General features: G+C 44.6%; 2 protein-coding genes and 1 long non-coding RNA gene across 8 annotated transcripts; 1 reads left to right on the top strand and 2 right to left on the bottom strand.

Annotated features, from left to right (window-relative positions):
* Positions 1 to 198: 198 nt before the first annotated feature.
* Positions 199 to 12416, bottom strand: Gzf1 (GDNF-inducible zinc finger protein 1). 6 transcript variants are annotated; one of them, XM_008762274.4, is made up of 7 exons: positions 12063 to 12318; positions 10831 to 11007; positions 8600 to 9977; positions 6073 to 6167; positions 4517 to 4684; positions 2939 to 3096; positions 199 to 2430 (listed from the first exon to the last, which is right to left on the bottom strand). In XM_008762274.4, the coding sequence occupies exons 3-7, from the start codon at positions 9958 to 9960 to the stop codon at positions 2089 to 2091; spliced, it is 2124 nt and encodes a 707-aa protein (XP_008760496.1). In that variant the 5' UTR covers positions 9961 to 9977; positions 10831 to 11007; positions 12063 to 12318; the 3' UTR covers positions 199 to 2088. The 6 variants fall into 6 exon arrangements, with proteins under 6 accessions (XP_008760496.1, XP_063139881.1, XP_006235215.1 ...); XM_063283811.1 differs by having other exon boundaries at positions 10873 to 11007; positions 12063 to 12316; XM_006235153.5 differs by lacking the exon at positions 10831 to 11007 and having other exon boundaries at positions 12314 to 12416.
* A 123-nt stretch (positions 12417 to 12539) lies between these two features.
* On the top strand, positions 12540 to 16520 carry Sert1 (Sertoli cell protein 1). Its single transcript, NR_130708.1, has 3 exons — positions 12540 to 12824; positions 13125 to 13188; positions 15491 to 16520. It is a non-coding gene; the product is annotated as a Sertoli cell protein 1 (long non-coding RNA).
* Positions 16521 to 19524: 3004 nt separating this feature from the next.
* Positions 19525 to 22447, bottom strand: Nxt1 (nuclear transport factor 2-like export factor 1). The gene is made up of 2 exons (NM_001106521.2): positions 22342 to 22447; positions 19525 to 20272 (listed from the first exon to the last, which is right to left on the bottom strand). The coding sequence occupies exon 2, from the start codon at positions 20212 to 20214 to the stop codon at positions 19792 to 19794; it is 423 nt and encodes a 140-aa protein (NP_001099991.1). The 5' UTR covers positions 20215 to 20272; positions 22342 to 22447; the 3' UTR covers positions 19525 to 19791.
* Between the last annotated feature and the right edge of the window lie 3188 nt (positions 22448 to 25635).

The raw sequence follows: 25635 nt of genomic DNA, 5'->3' as shown, positions 1-25635 counted from the left end.
ATTCTCCTCTGTGTGCCCCAGTGGATCTCAAGAATGTAAGTCCATCATTTGTGGTGACTGTATAAAACAGAAGTTTACAGACCCTGACTTGAAGTTTTAATGTTCATGCTATTAAACAAATTAGATTAAAAATCTATTTCTATAGATTCTACTCTTGTCTATAGTGTAAATAAATTTAGGACTTTTACAAAGCAGACATTTGTTAACACATTAAACAATTTTATTTAGAATTTCTAAAGAAACAAATTCAAGACAGTTCTTCCAGTAGGTAACAAAATAATCTATTGTTTAAATTCCTTCTCATCAAGATGACTTTATCCCATAACACAGTACATCAGCTGGGCAGGTTTGCTCTCACCAGATAAAATGGTCATGTGCCAGTTACTAATCTTGTCTGTTTTTGTCTGTAAACACAACTAGATTGCCAGGTCATAACTGAATGTGAAATAATTCAGCCCTGAACTTTCAAGAGCAAGTGGAAAATATTACCAGCACCTGGAACACCTTTGGCTGGCCTCACCAACTACTTAGGGTGTTACCACAAAGTAAGCACTGGGTAAGAACTCTCAGTTTCTATCATAGTGTGATCTGTCTTCGCCCTGAACATTAGGTGTCTTTCCCTAGAAACCAGAGTGTTCTCATAGCAAATTTAGTAAGTTAAAAACAGAGGAAAAGCAACCAGAAAGCATAAGAATTCCCCCTTTAAGGCGCTCTTAAAATTAATGTTTAAGGGTCACAGGTGACACAGGGGCCACAAACCCAAGGCCCTGCAACCATACATCAGGAATAGCAAGTGCCATAAAATGCATTTTTTCATATGAAATTTGTTGAACAATTATTAATTCAGCATGAGAAAGCCAAAGGAACATTTGAAACAATATTCCTGGTTTTTATGATCCACTGGTTAAGGCATAGAAGTGAGCATGCCAAGGCTTCTGGTTCCCTCTAGATCAAGGGTTCTCAACTTTCCTAATGCTGCAACCCTTTGTTCATGTTGTGGTGACTCCCAACCATAGTTATTTCTGTTGCTACTTCATAACTAGTTTTGCTACTGTTATGAATCATAACTAAGTATCTCGGGTTGTCTGATGGTTTAGGGCCACCTCTGGGAAAGGGTCATTGAGAACCACTGCTCTAGATTCCTGCGTGCTCCTAGAGGTGGATTTGTAGCAGTTACTAGTCTGTGTCATGTTCCACTGTAGAGATGGGTATTTGGGGGGCTCTGGACTTTATAAATAAAAGCCTGGCAAAAGTACTCAAGATTTGCCAGGCTCACTCTTCCTGCTGCTTGTGAAAATGTGCCTAGCTAGACGCCTAGCTCTGCATTTCCCACACTTCTGAAGAGTGACAACTGTTTACTAGATTCTTTGGTAGGACAGCTTTGACCTAATCTGACTTAGGGACTGGAGCTGCACAGCTCATCCAGGTGGAATGTTATGACAGACTCCTTACCTGCACTGCACACGTGCTGAGGCACTACACTGAGCATGCCCCACTTGCCATTCATCTTTCTGTGCCTACAAAAAGGGGTTTGGAGAGAAACAAATGGAATCATCTACTTCTTCAATCCCATCTAGGGGCCCCAGAATAAATCTCATTTGCTTTTATCTCAGGAAGAAACAGATGAAAATAAGTGGCCCCAGTTCTACTTTAACTTTGTAGAAAAATGCCCTAAAGGGACCAGAGTGACGTAAACACACATGGACGTATAAGGCAGGGCGAGCGAGACCAGGAGATCACGAACAGCACTTTCCCGAGTTGGGTCAATGCTGTGTACTCTGATTAAGACAAGCAGTGGTTTAGACATCAAGAGAATCAAGCATTAGTGTGATTGACGTGTACAGCTACACCAGGGTTAAGTGAGCTACGCTAACTGCCATGTTTGCTGATGAAATGGAACCGAGATCATGCAGATCAGAATGTTAACAGGAAAGCTTCAAGTGTGATACAGACGTGCAAGGTCATGGAAGTTTGGGGAAATCTGCAAGCCAGTCTTGCCTACATCTTTGCACAGACTTCTTCCTCAGCCCCTGGCATCACCTGGAATACAGCAATTACACAGACTACTTGGCACACAACTTCAAGTTCTCACTCCATATTGGTCAGTGAGGGAAGGTGTGCAGGCATGGAGACTGTCTGTGGAGTCAGCTCACCAAGTGCACTGATGGAAGTGGTAAGCAGAGCATCCTGAGACACCACGGCTTTGCAAGCAGTGTCTGTAGAACTGTTCTCCTGCACAGCAGGCACATTGCCTTGGACTTCCAATAAGTTGTTAAAATGGCTATTTTCACCAAAAGATAGTAATCTATCTGAAAGTTTGGGTGATGCATATTCCTCATCAGGTTGTTCTGTCTTCTGCCCTTCATCATTCTTGGGTGAGCCATCTACAATGACAAGGAAAGACTTCCACGGCGTATTCTTATCATGTATCTAAAAACAAAACAAAGCAAGAGTCACTGCATGTGTGACTCACATATTTATCAATAACATGTGCATCTTTTAAAACAACAGGGCCAGGCACTGTGGCACACAACCATTAAAAACAACAACAACAAAAACCCCAAAAACATAATCTAAACTAGCACATGGGAGGCAGAAATGGGAGGTCATAAGTTCAAGGTCAACCTCAAAAACAGCTGGACTATTTATCAATCAAAAAAGCAAACATTAAAAAATGAAACAAAAGATCTCTGACTTTTAAATCTGTGTACTAATTGCCAAATATCTGCCTTGTTCAGCAGCCACTGCCTGGAGGTGTTAACATAGGCTAGGCCATAGGGGTCCTTCACCTTATTGGCTAGATGTCACTGCAGGACACCCAAGGAGGAAACCTGCTACCACTGCTGACCCCGTAGGCTGAAATAATGACAGGTATTTGGGGTTAGCAACCTACAGACCATAATGGCTTTGTTTTCGAACAGGCCACCCCCTCACTTACCGAGGTGTGCCTCCGGAGAGTAGACTTGTCAGTAAAAGTCCGTCCACACGCATTGCACATGTACGGCTTCTCACCAGTGTGGATGCGATGATGGCGCTGGAGAGCATTTACCTGGGTGAACTGCTTCCCACACTGGTCACAACAATAAGGCCGCTCTCCTGAAGAAAGAAAGGGAAGGAAACTACTCAGTGGCATCTTCAGTCCACGTTTAACTCTGGATACACATCTGCACACCCAGGATAGTCTGAGCACTCCCCATAGGGGAAAGTTACATCACAACGACTCAAGCACTACCTGGCAGAGGAGTCAGGTAACTACACTGTAACTGCAAGAGCCTACAACTGTACCAACTGTCTCAGTTCTATGTGTGCAGCTGCCATGGTATCGGTGAAATACAAACTTCATCTCCATTGTAGTGGTCTGCCCCAATAACAAAGAGCATGCGTGTGCACATATGCACAGTAACATTCTTTAACCCTGTGTAGTATCTGAAAGATGTGGATCATACTCCAGCTGTCAGGCCACAGGAAGCTATGTGCCCGTTCAATAAACCCCATGCTGCAAACACTGCCCCCCGTTTACATACTAAAGTGTTCTCACTTTCACTTTATCAGAACCAGAAACTGGGCCTACAAGGCAGCCCAGTAAGTAAAGGCACCGGCCAGCAAACCTGCGGATCTGAATTTAATCTCCAGGACCCACATGGGAAAAGGAAAGAACCAACTCCCATCATTTGTCCTCTGACCTCCACATATATCAGGGCACTTATGTCATCCATACATATACACACACAAAATAAACTTAATTAATTAAAATATATGTAATTAGCCTGGCAGTAGTGGTATAAGCCTTTAGTTCCAGTTCCTTGGCAGCAGGGGCAGGTGGGTCTCTGAGTTCAAGGTCAGCCTGGTCTACAGAATAAGTTTGACAGGACTACACAAACCCTGTATCAAGGAAAGAAAGAAAAAGAAAAAGAGAAAGGCAAGAAGGAAGCCAGATAAATAAACAAACAAACAAATAAATGTGGGAAGACAGGTAGCACTTGAGGGGTAAAGAGGAGAATCAGGAATTAAAGGTTGTACTGGATGTAGGAAAATCTTTATCTCGTAAAGGAAAACATAAAAAATAGGATCCACAAAAGGTTTAAAATACTACTGTAAATTGGCCAGTTTTTTATCCTAAAGCTTCTGAAGAAGAAATGAATTTGAAATGTGCCTCACAGAGTCACATTCTTAATGCTCAAGCTGCTCACTATTTTGAAGGCTGTGGGATCGCTACTTCCTGATGGCCTGGAAGGAGGTTAAGATCATACCGCCCTGCTTCCTGCTAGCCTTCTCTGGTTTAGCTAACATGAGGAACCTCCCTAAGCTCCTGTTACCATGAATCCAACCATGCTTTCCCTACCCTGAGAAAATGAACCCTAAAAAACTCTGAGCTACTATCAGCCCTCCCTTTGACGTGATTATGGCCACAGTAACACCAAAGCAGCCTTCTCCAAGTGCCTTTCTAATAAATCTAACGCTTGTGAACTCTTTTCCCTGCCAGACTGAACTCTCCTCTGGTACTACGCCACCATACCTGTGTGGACTTTAATATGCTGGTAAAGGGAATTCCGCTGGGCAAAGGTCCGCAAACACACTTCACATTTAAAGGGTTTAGATCCAGTGTGGATTCTATTATGATGTTTTAAGTACTCCTTAGAAGCAAAACTCTTACCACATGTCTCACACATAAAAGGCCTTTCACCTACAGAGAAGGATGAGACAAAAATACCAACAATAGAAGCATTAAAAACAACCAGATGAGGAAAAGCGAGTCTTCTGTTTATACTTTGGCACACAGCAGCTAACACTTTCTAATCAAACATCAAACATACTTCTCTTGCTACTTGCTAAAAGTGTGAATACCGTGGGAAATCCAAAAATCCAAACAGCATTCCACTGGACAAGAATCAATGGTTACTGTTCAGCCAGCTAAGATTAAGAAATCTAGTTACTGCAAATAAGAAAACTTTACAACTTTGGGTGTCTGTTGGATTATTTCCAAACAAGTATTTCTGTTGCTCTTTAAGAGACTAAAAGTCCCTCTGTTAAAACGAGAGGGAGTTCACACTAGCTTCTAGGCTAGCGACAGCAGTCAACCTGACTAGACCACATGGCAATTTCAACACCTCAGTTTTTGTTGTTTTAAGTTCTCATACCATCAACTGGTGTGCCGGGGGCTTTACAAACACTGGCCTTCATAAAGTTTTAATACATTAATAATCGTACACCAACTCTAAATCTATGGTGTGACATGGCCTCCCCGACAGCTTCCAGTGGAGTTCTGCATTCCAGTAACAAATGATTCACCTTTGTCTGGACTGAGCTTAAACCTGAGGCCTGTGTCGAGTGCTCAGAGGTAAAAGTGTAAGCAAAGAAAGAGCTGGGTGAGGGAATAGAATACAAGATGATAGACTAGGCTCTTTGCCCTGCATAGTTTACATCACAATTTTCAACCACAGGAGTGCAATGCTGAACCGGAATAAAAACAACTTAAACTTTCCCTCTCATGGTAAACTATCACAAAGATGTTTAGAAACAAAGATAATGTCATATCTAAATATTATCCGGTAAGTATTTGCTCCTGGTTTCTGTCCACGTTTTTAACAGTTGGCACTGTGACCATTCATAATTGTTCATAAAAGCACAGATGTGCCCACGCAATTCCAGAGTCCTTCTGAAGAGCCGTATCTTGAGCTGGGGCATGGATTTCCAGCCTATGGACACACTTCCTTGTGCTTGGCCCATTATGTCACTCCTAATTCTGCTATTAAACATAGCAAGAAGATAGCTCATCACACAACTTTTCTCAGATGTCAGATAATCATTTAGCACAGACTCCTGGAAATGGACTTAGGGTTACAACTGTTAAATACTTCTTAGATATCTAAGACCAGTATCCTCCATTTTAGTGCCTAGTGGCACAGACCATGGCCACTACAGCAGCACTGCAGGCAGCAGCCATATCTGTAATCCTCTCTTACAAGATGGAAAAGCTGAAGCCTAGCTGTGGTGGATGCCAACTAATTAAGCAACTGCAGTTTTCTTCTATAGCTAGGAAAGACAGTCAATCACAAGAGTGTGGGTATTTACCTGTGTGGCACCTTTTATGATAAATCAGCATGTGGTTCTGAGTGAATCTTGCACCACATTCATCACAGACAAAAGGTCTTTCCCCTGTATGAACTCTGAAAGTACAACATTCAGATGATAACTCAGGGTAGATTTCAAAGGTCACTTTGCAATACAATTTCCAAATTCCTCTGTATTATGCAAAAACCATTTTCTCCAAGAGTGCTGAGAAAAATGACTAATGGAACAGATCGGGAATTCACAGATGGTGGCACATGCCTTTAATCCCAGCACTTGGGAGACAGAGGCAGACATGAAATCTCTAATATAGAGGCCAGCCTGATCTATAGAGCAAGTTCAGAACTGAACTTCTGCGCAAGACCTGAGGATTGGTATCTCTGCTTAGTTGCACATACCAGAGTGGAACTTCCCACTGAGAGCTCCTACATCTCTCCTGGGCCTTACTTATGCTGTGAGGCACTGGAAGGCTGAGACTGCCCTCACATAGTTTAATATTAAAGAGTATCACTTAATATTTGAAAGGCTTCCTCATTTGAAATAACCTTAAGAATTACTGTTGATGAAGTACCATGTGACCAAATATTTTTACTGTCATTTCCTAACATGACCAGTCAATCTAGAGAGAAAAATCTCTCTTAAATTACTGAGAACCACACAGGAGTATTTCAGTTTCACAACCAGCATGATGTAGCAATCAGCTGTGATCTACTGAGTGCTTCCTACACAAGCACTTTGAATGCAGGCAAACTGAAAGATGACAACCACCAGGCTCTCGCCCCCACAGTCTTAGAGGGCAAAGGTACAGTAGAAAATTCAACTGCTTGTCTGGAATGAGAATATACATACTAAGAACTACAATGTGGTACATGCCTTTGATGTGGCAGTTAGGAGGCAGAGGCAGGCCCATCTCTGAAAATTCAAAGCAAGCACAAACTATACTGCCAAGTTCCAGACCAACAAAGGACTACAAAGTGAGACACTGTTTAAAACAGTGGTTCTTAACCTTCCTAATGCTGCAACCCTTTAAAACATCGCCTCATGGTGTGGTGACCCCCAACCATAATATTTTTGTTGCACTTCAAAATTATACTTTTACTACTGTTCTGAATCATAATGTAAATATCTGATAAGCAGGATATCTGATATATGACCCCTATGAAAGGGTCCTTCAACCTCAAAGGAGTTACAACTCACAGGTTGAGAACCCCTGCTCTAAAACAATGACAAAGAAAAAACTATGAGGAAATTTAAATGTAAGAACTCACTATCCAGAGCTGGAGAGATAGCTCAGTGGTTAAGAACTCTGATTGCTCTTCCAGAGGTCCTGAGTTCAAATCCCAGCAACCACATGGTGACTCACAACCATTGGTAATGAGATCTGATGTCCTTTTCTGGTGTGCCTGAAGACAGTTATAGTGTACTTACAGATAATAAATAAATCTTAAAAAAAAGAAAAAGGGGTTGGGGATTTAGCTCAGTGGTAGAGCACTTGCCTAGCAAGTGCAAGGCCCTGGGTTCGGTCCCCAGCTCCGGGGGCAAAAAAAAAAAAAAAAGAACTCACTATTCAAGCCATGTAGCAGTGGCCATGCCTTTAATCCTCGCACTCAAGGGGAGACAGGCAGATATCTATAAGTTCAAAGACAGTCTCTGGTCTACAGAGTGAGTTCCAGAAAAGCCAAAACTATAGCGAAACCCTGTCTCAAAAAACAAGACAAAACAAAACTCATTTTCCAGGTACAGTCTGCAAACAATTACAAAACATCATTCAGAGGCTAAAGAGATGGCTCAGTAGTTGAGAGCACTTGCTGCTTCTGCAGCCTTTGGTTCTCAGCACCCACATGAGGCTCACAACCATTGGTTACTTCAGTTCCTGAGTATTTGACATTTGTCTTCTAACATCTTAGGGCACCAGGCACTTACATGGTACATATACATATATTCAGGCAAAATACCATATACATAAACTAAAAATAAATACATCTTTTTTAAAAGGTTAGAAAGTGTTGTCTGATCCTTAGATCAACCATTGAATGGCACTTTCCAAACCCTGAAGGCACTTTCCAAGCCCTGAAAACGGAAAGACTACTAGAGAAGTATCCTACAGCACTATATATCATTTCATAAAACTTCAACAGAGCTGAGTAAAGAAAAGCCCAGCTTTTGCTCAAGTACAGAGTGTCTTGAGACCTCAGACCACCATGAGGCCAGGCACACAGCACCCAGAATTCTGGATGCCTCTGCTGTGCCCTGGCCTCTATACATGGGAGGAGGGGTCAAAGGTCCTCCCAGAAGTTGAAGAGCCATTTCCCTTACTTCCACCTCCAAAGAGGATTAAGATTAAGAGTTGCCCCTATTTCCCAGGTCCTAGATGGCACCGGTGGGGAAATGAAGCTCTATAGAAACAGATATGTTGGTTCAAGTCCTAATGCCATCTCCAACTGCCCAGTGCATGTTAGCACTTGGGAACCCACATCCCTGCATGCAGGCCAGCCCTGCTCCACATAGCATCATTCCCAGATAGCCGCACCTCAGGTGGGTCTTAAGCGCTGAAGGTTGTGAGAACTTGGCATCACACTTGGTACAGCCATAGGGCTTGTCGCCGGTGTGTGTGCGCTCATGAAGCCGCAGAGCAGTCTTGGAGCTCAGGCCTTTGCCACACTGGCCACAGCGGTGCCGCTCGCCACCACCCTCATGCACCTGCAGCACATGCCGTTTCACATCTTTCTTGCGTTTGAACTTCTTTGCACACATTTCGCATGGGAAGTGGCGCTCGCTGCTGTGCACATGGCGCTGGTGGCTCTTCAGGTTGCAGCGGTTGGCAAAGGTCTGGCCACAGGTATCACATCGGTACACCACTTCGGTGGCCACTCCATGGTGGTACTTGATATGTTTCAGGAAACTCTTCTCATACAGGAAGGCCTTGTCACAGACTGTGCACTGAAAGTTACTCTTCTTCTTCTCTTCCCCATCCTTCCCTTCCTCCTCTTCCTTCTCTCCCTCCACTTTCTGCAAACTTTCCTCTCGTTCCACACTAGCAGGGCAAGCCTCACTTTTGGAAGCTGGCTCGGCCTCCACTCTCTCATTGTCTGGGCTTTGGTCCTGAGGACACTTGTCATTCTTTGCGGCTTCCTCAGCACTTTTCTGCTGTTCTCGGAGCCTTCTTGTATATTTCTTTTTAGGGATTTCCACAAACACCTTTTTTCCAGCCAGTCTCCCACTCGCTCTTCTGATCTTAGGGAAGGGAGGCTTAGCCACATCTTTCTTCTTGTCCAGTTTCTCCTTGCACTTCTTAGATGGCGTTTCTGGTGAAAGGCCATTGCCCAATCTCTCTATTGGGTAGTCAGAGGAATCTACAAGGCCATTGGAGTGAGCATCCTCTCCTGCTGGTACACTTGCTTTGGAGCTGGGAGTCACACTCACCTGGGGGCCACTGCTGGCCTCCACCTCCTGAGACTCAGAGAAATTCTGCAATTCCAAAAGGACAGACTCCAGCATTTGCTTCTTCAGCTGCAAGCATGTTTCAGACAGGTCCAAACACTTTAGCTTCTCAGCCACTTCTAGCATCTGCTGCACGCGGTCTTCTTTCACCCGCACTCTGGCAGTATAGACAAACTCCAAAAATGAAGCAAAGTCAACAACTTGAACTTCACTCAAGTAAACATTAGTCCTGGTACCGTCTGCACGCTTCTCGTTCAGGAACACCTCCTTAAAAAACTTGCTGGTGGCTGCCAGCACTGCTTTATGGGCCATGAAGTCTTCACGGACACCCTGATAATCTACGATAACAGTGACATCACACAGGTGGCCCAGAAGGCGGAGCTCATGCATCTCATGCAGAAGGTTCAATGGTGAAGACTTAGATTCCAGCAAAACTGTACCACTTTCCATTTTCCTTCTAAAGACAGCTTTAAAAACAAAAACAAGAATCAATTAGCTCACACATGAAGCATTCCTAAAGGGCTTACAATTATGAGAGTTCTTGAGAACATAAATAGTAACAAAAAGTAAATAACTTTTCTCATTGTAAGTCACAGCTGGGTATGGTGGTATGCATCTATAACCAACCTTGCCGGTACAATCCCAACATTTAGAAGGTAGAGACAGGAAGACAGGAGTTCAAAACCAATCTCAGCAACTTTGAGGCCAGCCTGAACTATGTGAGACCCTATCTCAAAACAACAACCAAAACACAAAGGCACGGTAGGAGAGATTGCTCAGCAATTAAGAAGAGCACATGCTGTTCTTGCAGAAAATCCAAGTTTAATTCCCAGCACCCACACTGGATGACTCGCAACTGCCTCTAACTCCAGTTCTAGAGGATCTGACTTCTCAGATACCTGCACTCACTTGCACATACCCAAAGATATATACATATTATTAAAAACAAAATGAAATCTTTAAAAACACACATATAGAACACGGAGTCTAATTACACTTCACTTTTTAGCAGTTGGTAAAGTTCCAGAAAGGCTTTCATGAGAAATATTCTCATGAAAACAATACTGGCAAGCCTCCTCCAGTGATAAGCACAAATGAAACTCATTAAGGCAGTAATTTGCTTATCAAGGTTGTTTTCTAGTCTACTCAAAGACATATTCCAAAAATATAGGAAAATTTGCATCTCTTTGTTTTGAGCAAGAAATAGTTGTTTGATAATTTCTTTTACCACCGAAAATAGTGAATACTTCCTAGAAAAATAGCTCAAAACCCATTCTCATTTGCAATGTCCTTAAACACCTGGTAAATTGAGACGCTCACCTGAAATAATTCAAGTTCCAGAGCTTTTACAAACTGTATTACCTTGAGCAAGTTAGAAGCTTCTCTAAACATTTACTTCTTCCTCTTGGAAGACCCAGCCATCTTTTTGGAGAACAACATAGCAAACACTTCCAACTTGCCTGACATTTGCAGGTGTATGGTGGGCTTCCTACACACCTGTAAAGGACATCTCACAGTTGACAAGCCAGTGAGATAATTGGTTAACTGGCTAATGGGCATCTTGACCCTGAGCCTCGTGGCCCTGTCTTGGTTCAACTATAGTTTGTCAACACTCCCCTCAATCCCAGCTTCACCAAATGAAAGATGCTCCCCCTGCAGTTGCCATATCCCCCAGGTTCCTGTCCTGGACTCCAAAATGCTACCCCAACTTCCTGTCTTCTGATCTGTGGACTCTGAGAAGAGTCTGTCCCTGAATCTAACTTCCCTTTCCAGGTTCACGTGGGTTTCCAAGTCTCCACCCTCCAGAGCACTCCTGGATCTCCTTCACCAGATCCTAGACACCACCTGGGATTCCATGTGTCTACCAGGACCTGCAATTGCCTCCATTTCATTCAACAGACCGATACCCACAATCTCCAGTCTCAAACACAGAAAAGACTCCTAGGGAGTGCGATTGTAAACTCGGCACCTGTGGAATGTCATGTCAACTAAAGGGGACTCAACAGGAAACACTGCCTACCTACCAACGAAGCTTAAATAAAGGAAATACTGATATGAGAACGACAAGAGGCAGTACTCATGAGCCAATACTCTTCAGAATCCCTGGTCCCTGCTTAAGGACTAAGGCTGCGGACCCCTTTCAGCCTGATGCTCATACGACCAGCCTGATTTCCTGCACCTCGCCCTGGTCCCTCAGGGGAACTCGAAGTCCTTCCAGGAGATCTGGCAGCAACCTCACCATTAACCAAGAAGGCCCTGAGCAGATTACCCCGTTTACCTCCCATGGGGGCAGACACCAGTCATAGGGAGCGGCTATTTGAGGTCTGGTGACAGCTGTGTTCTACTGTAACTCACTGGCATTTGGCCACCTCTGGGTGGGCCTAGCCTCTTCACCAAGGTCGCCGAGAAGTCCCGGGGTCGGGACTCCCAGGCCAGGCCTCCAGGAAACGCTGCTCTCTGCAGCCTGCCCACCCTACAGAGATCCTGGCTCTCAGGCAGGGAATAAAGGCTGGTATCTGTGGCCTCTCTAACTGCACCACCTCTGTTCCCACCTTGGCCACCCGGAGTTCCGGACCACTGATGGTCTTCCAAAACCTCAGGGAGAATGAACTTCTTGAGGCCAAGGTCCAGCCCTTCCCTCCGGCCTCCAGAGCCAAAGGGTCCAGCCTGCCTGGACCCTTTCGGCCAATCTAGCCGCCGTCCCCCGACCCCCGCCCTGTGCCTATATTCCCACAGCCCGCCGCTCCAAGGGACAGAGGCCAGAGGACAGCCTAGAAGACGACCCAGTCGGCAGCACGCTCACCTCTCAGTCAGTGCCTCCGCGGGACCCGTACCCTGGCTCAGGCCCGCAGGAACAGCGGACCGCAGGGTCCGCGGATTGGTCGCCACAAGCGCGCCCCGCCCCCTAGTGGGCCCCGCCCCAAAAGGCTAGGAAGGTGCTGCGCGCGCACCTCCAGCTGCAAAGGCGGTTCCGGCCGTTGAGTTACGTGATCCTACGTGAGTTTGGGCAGGGAGAAGAGCTAGCAGATCCCGGATTTACCACCCGTGGCTATCCAAGGCCGCGCCTGCGCAGAAGACAGCAATGGTTGGGGACAGGTTTATTTAGCGGAGTTTTGGTCTTCAGGTTGCTGGAAGCTGAATTTTCGAGCACTCCCGGGTGCTGCGTTTGGCCAAGTCTTGGCTTAGGGCACGGCCAAGGTGGGACGGGAAGGCTGGCGCTGCTTCGTATTGAATCCTTCCGCTCTAAATCCCACTGTTGATCTTAATTAAAGCCTGTTCATTTGAAAATCCTGCTCTGACACTTCCAGTTCCTGGTAAATGTTGATTATACTTCCACCTACTGCTAAAGCTTTACCAAGTCGCCCTCCTACTGCCACCAGCCAGCTAGACCTCTTCTTGCTGAGAATAGAAGGTCTCTGGTCATTCCCTTGAGCATTTATCAAAATAATGCTTTCTCCTCCCTTTGGTATGTTCGTAATCCTCTAGAAAGCTGGCTTCTGTCTGCATACAGACCCTGTCTTTCTCTAGGCTGTGGAAGCCGGCTATTTCAACTAGAAATACGAGATTGATAACTCCTTTAACTTTGCAAATGTCTTGCTCTTATTTTTAACTAGCTCCTGCTGCAAAGAGGCGATGTTAAGCCAATTACATGAAATACAAGTTCACTTCAATTTCAAGGTGACGCTACTTTAAACTATGTATGACTTCAATATATATTGAGAATATAACTTGAAATGTATTTTAATGTGTGTGTGTGTCTGTGTGTGTGTGTGTCTGTGTCTGTGTGTGTGTGTGTGTAAGCCATAACTGCTTTGCTACACAGAAGAATGAAATCTTGACTTACAACCCAGTTTGGAACATAAGTAAAACCATTTTGTGTGATTTGGAATAATGTAATTCTTACAAGATGTGTTAAGGAGCCAACCATAAGGCAACCTCCATGAGTGGAGCAGGCTTCGTTATACTGATGAACCAACCCTGAGCTGTGAACCGCTTAATCTTTAAGTAATAGCACGGTACTATGGGAAATGTTTATGTGAATAAACATTCAAAAGGTAATTCTATGTGTAAGGAAAATGAGACAGAGAAGCATTTAATTCCAGTTCAACAGGCTGAGACGGCTTTATTGGACCAGCAAGGGGCCCCAACATTTCTATGGGATGAAAGTTGAGTGCATTTAGAGGGGCTGGTGGACAGGTATATATTGTAGTCCCCAAGCGGGGCATCACCTCAGGAATTGCTGTGGCAACCACATCTCCTCTTCAGCCTCCGCCTACTGGTTTCTGGGAGATAGCCAGTCACCTCAGCCAAAGCTGCTTGAGGCCTGGATAGTCTTCCCATCCTGATCCATGGGCCCAGTGCAGAAAAGGGGTGTAAAATAAAAAAAGCCACAAATCCCTGAGCAGGAAAACCCACCAATTGTTGAGCCCCCTAAACTCAGGACTTGAAACCCAGTAATCCTGACCCTGGAAATCTCTGCTCTGATAATCTCCTCCCCTAAGAAATCCTGGTTAAGCTCTGTCTATGGTTCAGCTCACTGCTGTTGCTTCTTCCTGGAGCAGAGGCAGCCTTCTGGAGTCTTCCCTCCCAGTAAAATCTTTGTGAGGTTAGTTATGTGAGGTTTGCTGTGCAGCAAGCTGTGTAACACTTTCCCCTAAAGCAGAGAAGAACAGAACTGTTACACTCTCACTTTTCCCAGCAGAGCTGTAACATTTCTGTGGGGCAAGTCTTTCACCTCAGAGCTGCAACACTTAGATATAAGTCTACACACATCAGTGGGTAGCTACCAGGAAATGTGTGTTCTCCAGCTCACCCTCCTCTCTCCTTCCCTACCCCCACTCCTGTGTGTGTGTGTGTGTGTGTGTGTGTTTTAACTTGAATCTGGGTGGGTCTTTTGGTGCCCAGGTGTATTGTTTCTGCAGGTAGAGCTGAAAATCTGCAAGGAATCAAGCAATTGTTTTATGGCCAGGGACTATTACTCAGTATTGCCCAGCTCAGTTTTCCAGGATTTGAAGCTATTACCCAATAGTATGGACATCCTAATTGTCGAGTACCTCACAGCCCACAAGCTTTACTCTTCACAAACTCTTAGTGGATTTGTATCTTAATGTACTTTTGCTAGAAAACACTGAGTCCTTAGGCCCACAAAGTTGTTATAGAAACATGACTTCCCTGTGAGAAATCAGTCTGCACACTTAGAGATTAATGAAGGGAAAGCTCTTTACTAAAGTGTCTGGCCAACTGGTGCTAAGGCCCAAAGCAAAGGAAGGTTTTATTAGCTTACCTTAGGCATTTTACATATGCTTTCATTCTTAAGTCCCTTTTGGGTCCTGGCTCCAGGTTACACTTTGAACAATTTAAACAAAGGATACTGAAGGGCTGCTCAGGCAAATGGTAGATTTACACAGCAAAGATATAACATTTTGTCAGAAGTATTCTAAGCACACCAGTTTTGTTGTAGTACGGCTTTTTTGGTTTGCTTGTTTGCTTGGGGGCATTGGGAGGGGGTTGAATGGTTGTTACCCAGGGGTCTTAAAGGCAGACCTGGACTTAAGGATGGTTGTAACCTTACACTGGCTCCCTGCCCCCACCTTGCACTGCCTGTTAGAGGAATGTCTTCAGCAACGGAGCTAGTGGCTAGCCAATTGTTGTGAATATACATTTGCATGCTAGCGTCCTAATTGTTTCTTCTAACAGGCCTGGTTAGTATACTACTAATCTTTGGTGGTGTTTCTAGGTAGCTCCTTTCACTAAATTCCACTTGTGTGACTTAATGTCTTCTTTGAAAATCTATTAGTAAGTCTTTTATAACATCAATTCTATCACAAAGTTTCTTCTACACAAAAGTAACTAAAGTCTGGATTAAATCCTGATCACCACTTTCATTTGTGCTCCCTGAACTTTGGTTCAGACTCCTGCTTGACTCTATTGACCTCATTTCATTTCCCCTCAGTAAACCATTGCCTTAACCTTTCTTCAGATCATCTGGATTTCAGAACTACAGATCTGACCCATACATATCCTTGTGCCAAGGGACTGGTAAGATAACAAGGCAGACGCCAAAGAACCTCTTCAAATCAACAAGAAATCACCAGCCGATAAAGAATGCTACAGGACAATTCTCATTTGTATATGAGTAGGGTCCAATTCTGGAACACACAACAAACTGGGCCACACCCTCCATTGCGCGCAGCCAGTTGATTGGTATAGCCTCCCAGGCCAGGCAGCGCTTTGTCCCTCACACTAGGAGACTCAGGCAGCAGCTGGGGACCAGGTCACTCTGCTTGCCGTTGAGTTTCTCGGGGAACCCTCTTGTAATTGGTTCTTGGTGGTCGCGAGGTGATGACGTTGACACCCCCATGTCCTAAAATGTGGCGCTGTGGTAGTCTTACAGAAGTGAGAGGCTCTGCGGTCCTGTGACATCCCCTCCAAGCCGAGCAGCCATCTCTACCACGCGGCCGCGCTGGAGCCTCCCGGCGGCCCAGAGAGAGAGCAAGTCGTGCGTTGGTGTGGACGGAGGAACCACGCGGTGTTGTCATGGGCCACTTTTCTTGTACGGTTCCCAGGCCCCAAAATCCAGCCAGTGAGATTACTTTCCAGTGCATCAATTATGGGTCAGCTCAAAAGTTGAATTTTAACAGACCACAAAAGTCTTCACCTGCTTTAAATCTGGGCACATTGTTACTTAACTGCTCCCCTCCCCCATATACACTCTATCTTTAGCCATTTCTCACAAGTGCATTTGGTAATGACCGGGGGAGGGGGGAATGAATGCGCTTTTGTAAAGCTATTTCCATACCTACGTTGGAATATTCTTGTAGATTCCAAAACCCAAACGCTTCATCTCTCTTTAAATACATTAGAGGAGTCTCTTTTTTCTTTTTTTTTTTTCTTTAATTACGTCGGGAGGGGATCATATGTTGGCAAGATCAGAGGACAACTTGTAGGAGTCAGTTCTCTCCTTTCCACTAAGTTGACCCTGGTAACGACACATTAAAATTCTAGAAGCTAATGTGAGAGAAACATCTGTCTTTAATTTTTGATCTATGATTCTAGAAGTTTCGTACCTACTGTAATTTCATTTTACATTCACAAATCAATTACCTTGGCAATAAGCCGAAAATGGTGCAACATGCCTTGAGTGGCCCTTAGAATGCCTGTGCATTCTACAAAGTTTGTGCTTTTCTGATTATCAAACACAAATACATTATATAAATCATTTCACATAAAAGGTCTGTTCTTTATTCTTAAGACTGCACAATAATCCCTCTTATGACAACATTATGATTTAAAAATATCAGGGACATTTAGAGCTGTTAGTTTTCAATCACAAAGGATGCTTGTGATAACTATTTTATTAGCCAGTCATGGTGGCATATTCTAATCTCAGCACTTTCAATGGAAGAACTTTAAAAAAAAAAAAGACTGAAATAAGCATGAGGAAGGAAATAAAGAACAGACGCCAACTAAACTGAAACCAGAAAAATCAATGACACGAGCTGTTTATTAGAAAACTCAGTAAAATTGGTAATTCCCTAAAAGGAGACAAACATTACCGATGACAGGAAGACACTCTTCTGATACCAAGACCGTGGGTGCAGTTGCATGTGTCTATAGGCCTCAGTTACTCCATGAGCAGTCAGAAAGCACACGTGAGCCTGAGTTCCAGAACAGCCTGGAAACACTGAGACCCCATCTTAGAGGCACCACTTGCTGTACTTACTGTTTCTATTCACTGCGTTTGATCAGCAAAATATGACCCCACTGGTCTCTAATGTTGTTTCCTCTCAAATCTAAGTGAGCTGTAGATGGTAGATTCTGCCTACCATCTACAGCTCACTTAGATTTGTTTAGAAATCTAAGATGATGATGTTCAGACAGTGAGATCCCCCCCCTAATGACTCCATACCCCCACACTATCCTGGTTGCCCTAGAGTGGTCAGGCCTATGCTATCAGCTTTCTTCTGGCCAAGGTCCATCAGTAGATGTCACAGCCTCTGGGTCAGGATCAAGCCTGTCCACTGTCAACCAAAATTAACTTTACTGTATGGATGTTTTGCCTGCATGTCTGTGTATGCACTTGTGGGCCTGATGCACAAGGAGACTACAGAAGGGATCAGAGCTCCTGAAGCTTGAGTTACAAACAACTGTGAACCACCATGTAGATGTAAGGAACTAAACCCAGGTTCTCTGCCAGAGCAGCAAGTGCTCTTACGAGTTGAACCATCTCCAGCCCCTAAGTCTGTCCACGCTGGTCCTCAACGTCCAGCCCTACACTGCAAATCCTAGTGTTTCTCAGTTCTTTCTAGGGAATCCATCTAATCAGGGAATGGGGAGGCAAGAGTCAAACAGATTGTCTATCTAGAGACTTAGGAGTTTGAAAATAAGATTCTTCTGTCCTTAATGTTTCTCCCATTACTGCTGAGTAAAGAAAACTTGGCAAATAATTATCCTCACTGTTAGAAGTAAATACCATTTTCACACTTTTCCAACAAGGCAGCACCAAAAACATGTCTTTGTTAAAGCAAAAGAGGTTAGAACAGAGCCCAGACCTCTCAATTTAGCAGACACTCTAGCAGGGAACTTGAAATAGACTACAAATGAGGATTTGTGGCTGAAGCAAACTTTGCCTTTATTCTGAAAACAAAATGTGGCTGTCACAGAAAAAGGTACCTCTTTTCTTACTGAGTACTTTTTTCATGTCCTTATGTTTGCTGGGTCAAACAGGAGACCGCTTAGTGGTGACAGCAGAGTGTTTGCCTTTGGCCTATGTATGGAGTGCATTCTGGTAAAGTAGAAGTAGGCAAGAACAGCAAAGGAAAAGGTGGGTTGGTGTGGAGGGAACCCTGACAGGGCAGGGTATAAGAACAAGAACTTGGGGGAGAGCAGAAAGGTTGAATTGGAGGACTCTAGCAGGAGAGAAATGAGGGTGAGGTGTGGAATGGATATTGAGCAAAGCTTGAGAACCAAGTTAGTTCAGATTCAAACATTCCTAGAGAAGCAGGAAATCAGGAACCTAGCGGTCAACACAATTCTGTTTTTGCTGTTTTGGACAAATAGGGTAGAGTTTAACTAATTTAATTCTTTTGACTCCAGGGCATATGTATCAAGGTCACCTTTGGGTGACAAGTGTGTGATATTTAAAACTCAGAAACTGTTTCTTCTACTCTTCTTCCCTGTGTCTTCCTAAGGGGCCATGTTTAGTGTTCCAGGATCTTGGTCAATTCAACATGCTGGAAATCTCATTGTTATTTCATAATTTTTAATAGCATCACCGCTTGAATGTCTGAGTCTCATCTTCTCACCAAGTCTGTAGGACTGGTTTGACCACTCTAGATGTGGCTTTGCAGCTGTTATTTTATGGGTGTGACAGGCCAAGACATAGGTGATATCAGAGGTAGACTAGGGCTACCTTAGAGGACTACATGAGAATTCTAACTCTAGGGCAAGGACAAATTGTCTTGTAACCCCAATTGAAGGCATGACCAGTTGGTCTAGCAGCCAGAGAAAGAAGTGAGGGTTTACTGATGCAAAATTCCCCATTTCAATCATCAACTTCTGCTTCATTGGTCAGATCTAATCATATGTCAAATCAAATGACAACTAAGACATAAAAAGTTTTAGGTGAATCTTTTGTAGTTATAGCTTCTGACACTCCCTCCAACCTTGGTAGAGCTTCTGGTAGAGCAGTACTTAGCTGTCAGCTAACTCTTCCCATTTATCACTAACTGCCATCTCAGGTGTCAAGAGCAAAGCCAACTGTGAGGTGCATACACACATATATTCATATGTACGCTTATGTACACACCACACATTAAGGGTGGACCCAGGACAGGTAATTCCCAATGTTTCAAGGATTCCAATATGAATAGGGCTGCCCTGCCTACCCCCCCACTCCCCTAGTTCTGGATTCCCCAAGTTCACACTGTGGTAGGAGCTCAGCCTCCCACCTCTATAGATGCTTCATGTTTTCTGATTTTTACACACCTCCACACATCTCAAGATTTAGACATATTAGGCAGAGAAGCAGCATATTTATTTGTCAATTTCCAGAAACAGGTTCTCTACTGAGTAAGTAGAAAAATAGAAAGTTTACTACTTTTAAAAGGCAACTATGACAAACCAGTATATAACCAGGAAAGGGGTTTCTAGGAGTCGAACATCCAGTTTGCAGTGCTGCTGTGACAACAAAAATGAACTAGTGTTCTCCACGTCCTGAGATTTGAGACTGGCATTTCTCTGCAGAGCTTGGCTAAAGCCAAGCTGCCTTTGTCACCCCCACTAGCTGGCCCAGTCCTGGAAGCGGAAGCAGTCACTCGCTATCTTCCACACTGTGTTACTGGGTGACGCCTGAGCAGTCAGGATGAAGTTCTGGTTGAAGTCCCGCTGTTTGTTGCCCTCAAATTTCACTGTTCCACAGATGACCACAAGGACCGTGGTCTGGCTTGGCGTAGCTTCATCATGAACAGGCTGGCAGTCTACCACGTTGATTTGGAACTCACTGGAAGGCAACATCTCAAAAAACTCACTCAAGGATTCTTGTCCCGAAACGGCATTTCCATTCCATACTAAAGTGGCCGTGCCCATGTACAGGCGAGACAGCAGCCGCCGCCGATTATCCATAGTAGTGTAGTAGACGTTGACAAATTCCTCTGCAGCTCTGCAGGCCTGGTCCACATAGGTCTTGAAATCTACTGATGCCATCTCTGGGTCTGCTGCCAGAGGCCTCTGCCAGAATGCCGCCTCCTTAGGGATCCAGTGACTGTAGGACAGCAAAGGTAAAGTGAACACAAGTGAATATCAAATCTATTCTGCTCTGGCCAAAGTTTTCTTTCAAGTTTTAATTTTTAAAATAGTATTTGTGTGCATGTCAGTTTGGTACATGCCATGGCTCATTGAAAGTCAAAGGTGACCAGGCAAAAGTCCTCTCTGCCTACCCCATGTGGGTCCTAGGAGTCAAAAACTCAGGTCGGTAGGTTTGACAGCAAGCACCTTTAGCTACTGACCCATCTAGTTCCCAACCCTATTTTTTCCATAGATAACATTTGCATATTAAAGGCAGATGACTTCAGGCTCAGACTCTTGCCTATTTATTTTAAAGGCAGGATCATGATACACACACACACACACACACACACACACACACACACACACACACCCAGGATCAAAGGCATACAGATCAGGAATGGTTGCCTATTAATCTTTCTAATCCTGTTTCATCTTCAAAAAATTGATACCTAAAGACTGCTCTTTCCTGAAAGCTTGGAGAGGTGTGATTGTCCCCAGGCAACCAGGGTGTGGCTAATCTTAGTAAAACCAGTGGCTCCTGCTGAAGGGATGAGTGATTACTGACCCAATAAAGTGTATCAGAGGGAGAGCAGATGCCCTTCCAGGAAAAAAACTACCACGAACTAACACAACAAGGACCCAAAAGATGCAGGGAACAGCATATTTCTTAGGGGAGTGGAGGACAGTGGTTACAATTCCTATAAGTAAACCCAAGACCGACTAAATTTACCTCTTCAGCATTAATGCCCACCATGTAAGACCAGAGGGGCCATGACACCATAGCAGAAGGCTCTAGAATGAACAGATTCTCAGGGAGAATCTGAAATACCATAGTTCAGATGAAAGTTCCAACACATAAGCAGCATGTTTGTTTTTTCATAACAGGTATGGCTGTTAATTTTTCCTATGATTAAAAAGTTCCACTTGAAAGAACCCAGTACTGACCAATATTAATGAAAATATTGGACACAAGTAATTTATATTATTTTCCAATTTTCAGAAACAGGTCTCTACAGAGTAAGCTTACAACTAAGTTGGGAACACTTTTTTTAAAAAATTCCATTTCAAGAGCCTTTATTATTTTGAGACAGGGTCTCTTATATATTTCTGGCACGTCTATGTAGACCAGGCTGGCCTTCAACTCAGAGATCTGCCTGCCTCTGCCTCTGGTGCTGGAAATAATGGTGCAGGACCATGCCTGGTCCAACTTTTCTTTTTTACAACTATCAGTTTATGAACGATGATTCCACACAGAGCAAAGCTGGTCCTATAGATGAACTCTGACCAGCTTGATATTGCTCTCTCCAAGGTCCTCAGACTCAACAATCAATCTGAAGTGCTATTTGCTTAGCATTTTAGGTACATTCCTTCAATCATCATTGCACAAATCAATGTAACAACTTACAAAAAGAGGTTACGATCTTGGATGCTTCATTCTAGGAAAGCAAGGGAGTCGGCGCCATGCTCACTAAGTTCCAGGATTTTTTAAAGCAGTTCTATATAAAAACAGCTCTAGGGATGCTGGCTTAGCAATGTTCTCCCAGGTAACCATATTTCTCTGTCCAACCACCTCATCTCCGCTTCTTTAGGCCACGATGCTTCATCCAAACACGGTCTAACATTGGTCACGCCCCCCAAAGATGATCACCCCCATTTCTGGTCCTCAGCTACACACAGATCCCAGTCATCTTTCTCATTTCAGGAAAAAGCAGTAAGACAGAAATATTGTAGAGCGAGAGCCAGAAAGATGCTCCACTGCCGTGGTTCACACTGTAGTCTCCTGGAGCTGGAGCTGGACCCTAGAAACGGCAGCCGTGCCCCGGGCCTCATTTCCAGCTTTGAGTCGCTTCTTACATCCCCAAACTGCTGCTCTCCTCCAAGTATGGCAAACTCACCGCCACTGTTCTGCACAGGCTGCAGAGACACCACGTGGGGGAAAGGACAACACCCATGTCTTATTGAGTCTAAGAGAAGGGAAGAGGTCCCTGGTACCGCGGCGTTGTCCGACGGCCGGAGCACAGCCAGGCAGGAGCGCCCACTTACCTGCTCGGTCTCGGTCAACGTCGCCTAGGCGACTCGGCCCCGGGTCCCGCCCGGGCCGCGGTCCCGGGCCAGAAGAGTTTCTCTCTTGTTCTCCTCTTCCTCCTAGAGGCTCCGCCTGAAGAGCCGACGTCCAGGAGGCGGGGAACGGTTAGGCGCCGGTAGCAGCTTCCCGCGCGCCGCGAGCCTCACTCTGCGCAGGCGCTAGCGTCTCGGTTCCTGCCGGCTCCCGCCTCCCCGCGACGGGCAGCTACGGGAGCCAGTAGAAAGACTGGCCCCGCCCAAGTGTGGCTGCAAAATCAGGGTGGCTTCCGGGGTAGGCGCGAGCCCAAAAGATCCGATTGAGCGAGCTCTGATTGGACGGCGTGGAGGAGGTGGAGTTAGCGCGCTTAGCTGTGGAAGGTTTGGTTGGTGAGAAGTGTCCCGCTGCTGCATCTTGCTCCTCTCCTGTCTGTCTTGGCTTTATATCCTGTGGAGACTCGTGGAGCTTCAACGTGGAGCTTCACTGGTTGACCATATCTAGGGAGACAGCAACATGGCTTCAGTAAGGCTCTGGACTGAACCCAGCAAGCACATAGATGCCCGTGTAGGAATCCGAGTGAAGGCTAAGTCTGAGAGAGTCTGTGGAAGTCCTTGTGGTCAAACATCTTAGCTGAGCGCACCCTTTCTAAGGTAAAACTACTTAGAGTCGGCATGCAGATGAACTTAAAAGAAATAACAAATTTAGTCAAGTGAAAAGAATTGAGGTCGAAGACGCGGAGGAGGAGAGAAATAATGGTAGTTTACTTTCAGTGCGGTGCAAATTGAGTTCCCTACAGGCTCCAGCTGCGGCGCAGTTCCACCTCATTTAAGGCGCCGCAGTTTGGTTAATCTGGAGCAGTCTAGATGCTTAGCGAAAGAATGGAGCCATTTCACATAGGAACTTGGGGAACTGCCGCGCGTAACAAAACCCAAAAGGCTAACTTTCCTAAGACCCGACTCTGCGTCATCTGCCCCGCTAGGAGAGCCTTTGGAAGTGGCTACGTTCAATTAAGTACTTTAATCTGTATTTTGTTAGCAACCTCTTGGCTCCTTTTGCTCATGTTACTAAGGGGGCATTTGCTTTTAGAGTTAAGAAACCAGAATGCCTGTTCAATATAGGTTACTTCCCACTGGAGTTAAGTGTGACAAGTTTTCATTATTTAAAGAAATAAGTTGGAGGCTGAGTTTTGAGGATGAATAAGTGCTTTTGGAGCAGTAGTTACACAAAAATGCTCTGTAAACCTGGGCTTAAAACAGTGATAGGTCCAAGGACTCTTCTTGAGAGAGAACTAGACCTTTATTCTTTCAATAGCCCTTGAATTTGAGATTAGAAATACCTCTGATTCTAAGGGACTGAGCACTGTCACGGTTGAGAGTATTAGTCAAGGTTCTCTGGGGAATAGAATGAAAAATCTCTCTCTCCTCTGTCTCTCTTTCCCTACTACCTCATAACCCCCATATTAGTCAGGGTTCTTTGGAGTCACAGAACTTATGAAATGTCTCTCTATAATGAGGGAATTTACTGTGATTATTTACAGCGTGTAGTACAATGGGCAGCTGTGGATGGGAAGTCCAAGAATCAAGTAGTTGCTCAGTCCCAGGAGGCTAGTTGTTTCAGCTGGTCCTCCTGTAGAAGTAGGTTCTAACAAGTAAGTGCAAGCAGGTGAAGACTGAATCTTCCTTCTTCCGATATCCTTATGGATGTCTCCAGTAGAAGGTGCGGCCCAGATTAAAGGTGTGTGGATCTGGAATTTGCTTGGTCCCAGGCTGACCTTGAGCTCAGAGATCTCCTTGCCTCAGTCTCCTGGGAGTAAAGGCATGTACTACCTTGCTTGGGCCTAAGCTTTTCATGGCCACTATGCCAAGATCTAGGTCAGAAACTTGTGTCATCCAGCCTCCCACAATTCTGGATTGTAGTTCATTCCAGATATAGCCAAGTTGACAACCTGGAATAACCATTACAGTCCACCCCTTGTCAACTTGACACAACTAATATCTCATGTCCAAGTGAAGCAATAACCAGGTCATAAATGCACCTAACATGATATAACTATTCCTCGTATAATCACAAACACATTTGTAAATTTAAAATAGGTCCATGGCCCTTGGGAACATTCTTTTAGTATCTCAACTTATACCAATTATTGTTAAAGAAATTGGAAAAAATGGGAAGAAAGCACAAATATCTACACAAATGTGTTCTTAACAAAATAAAACAGAAGCGTTCATATTACTTTATAATCTTCGTTTCTGCATGTGGCCTTAGTAAAACCCTAACTAAGATAGTAAGTGGAACTAATCCCTTTTCCACCCCTTGATTCCTGGACCCATAGATCCTGGCTATGGGAGAAACTGTACTATATATTGAGCGCTGATTCAAGACATATACTGCCTTCTGAAGAACCCTGCCCTAGCCCTCCAAGCTTCTGTCACTTAATTGGCGCTGTAACTGTCTTCAAAAGGCCACTCCATCTTTCTATCAGACCTACTTCAGGATGGTGGGGAACATGATAAAACCAGTGGATTCCATGATTGTGGGCTCATTGGTGCACTTCTCTGGTTGTGAAATGAGTTCCTTGGTCAGAAACAATACTGTGTGGAATACCATAACAATAGATTTTGTAACACCACAGGTGGTGGTTTTCACAGAAGCATTAAAGCATGGTCAGGCCTATCACTGCACTACTCCAGTCCCTGGCACCAATGTGTGTCTTAGGGGTTTACTGCTGTGAACAGACACCATGACCAAGGAATCTCTTATAAGACTGGCTTACAGGTTCAGAGGTTCAGTCCATTATCAAGATGGGAGCATGGCAGCATCTAGGCAGGCAGGATGCAGGCAGAGCTGAAGGTTCTGCATCTTCATCTGAAGATTGCCAGCAGAATATTCACTTCCAGGCAGCTAGGATGAGGGTCTTAAAACCCAGACCCACAGTGACACACCTACTCCAACAGGGTCACACTTTCTAAAAGTGCCATTCCCTGGACAAAGCACATATAAACCATCACACCCCCTTTGTGGTTCAGCTAGTCCAACAAAGGCTGCCTATGAGCAGAAGGTCTGAGAATCCAGTAGTCGCTCAGTCTGTGAAGCTGAATATCTCATCTGGTCTTCAGTATATACCAGAAGTAGGCTCTAATGCTAGGGAAGAAATGAACTTTCTAGCAAAGGCTAGATAAGGCAAAGAGGAAGAGCTTCCTTCTTTCATGCTCTGTATATAGGCTGCCAGCAGGTGTGATCCACATTAAAGTGGATCATCCCAGTCAAATGGTGGT

The sequence above is a fragment of the Rattus norvegicus genome, chromosome 3, assembly GCF_036323735.1.
Source record: "Rattus norvegicus strain BN/NHsdMcwi chromosome 3, GRCr8, whole genome shotgun sequence".
Classification (NCBI taxonomy): Eukaryota; Metazoa; Chordata; class Mammalia; order Rodentia; family Muridae; genus Rattus; species Rattus norvegicus.
Note: the sequence above shows the minus strand (reverse complement) of the source record. Positions and strands in the feature narration are given on the sequence as shown.

Excerpts from the sequence above, each read along its gene's own strand:
- Nxt1 (NM_001106521.2), bottom strand. The coding sequence starts at position 20,214 with ATGGCATCAGTAGATTTCAAGACCTATGTGGACCAGGCCTGCAGAGCT.
- Gzf1 (XM_006235153.5), bottom strand. The coding sequence starts at position 9,960 with ATGGAAAGTGGTACAGTTTTGCTGGAATCTAAGTCTTCACCATTGAAC. Across the intron at positions 4,685-6,072 it reads TCATAAAAGGTGCCACACAG|GTGAAAGGCCTTTTATGTGT; the intron begins GTAAATACCCAC and ends CCTTCTCTGTAG. Across the intron at positions 3,097-4,516 it reads GCATATTAAAGTCCACACAG|GAGAGCGGCCTTATTGTTGT; the intron begins GTATGGTGGCGT and ends TTCTTTCTTCAG.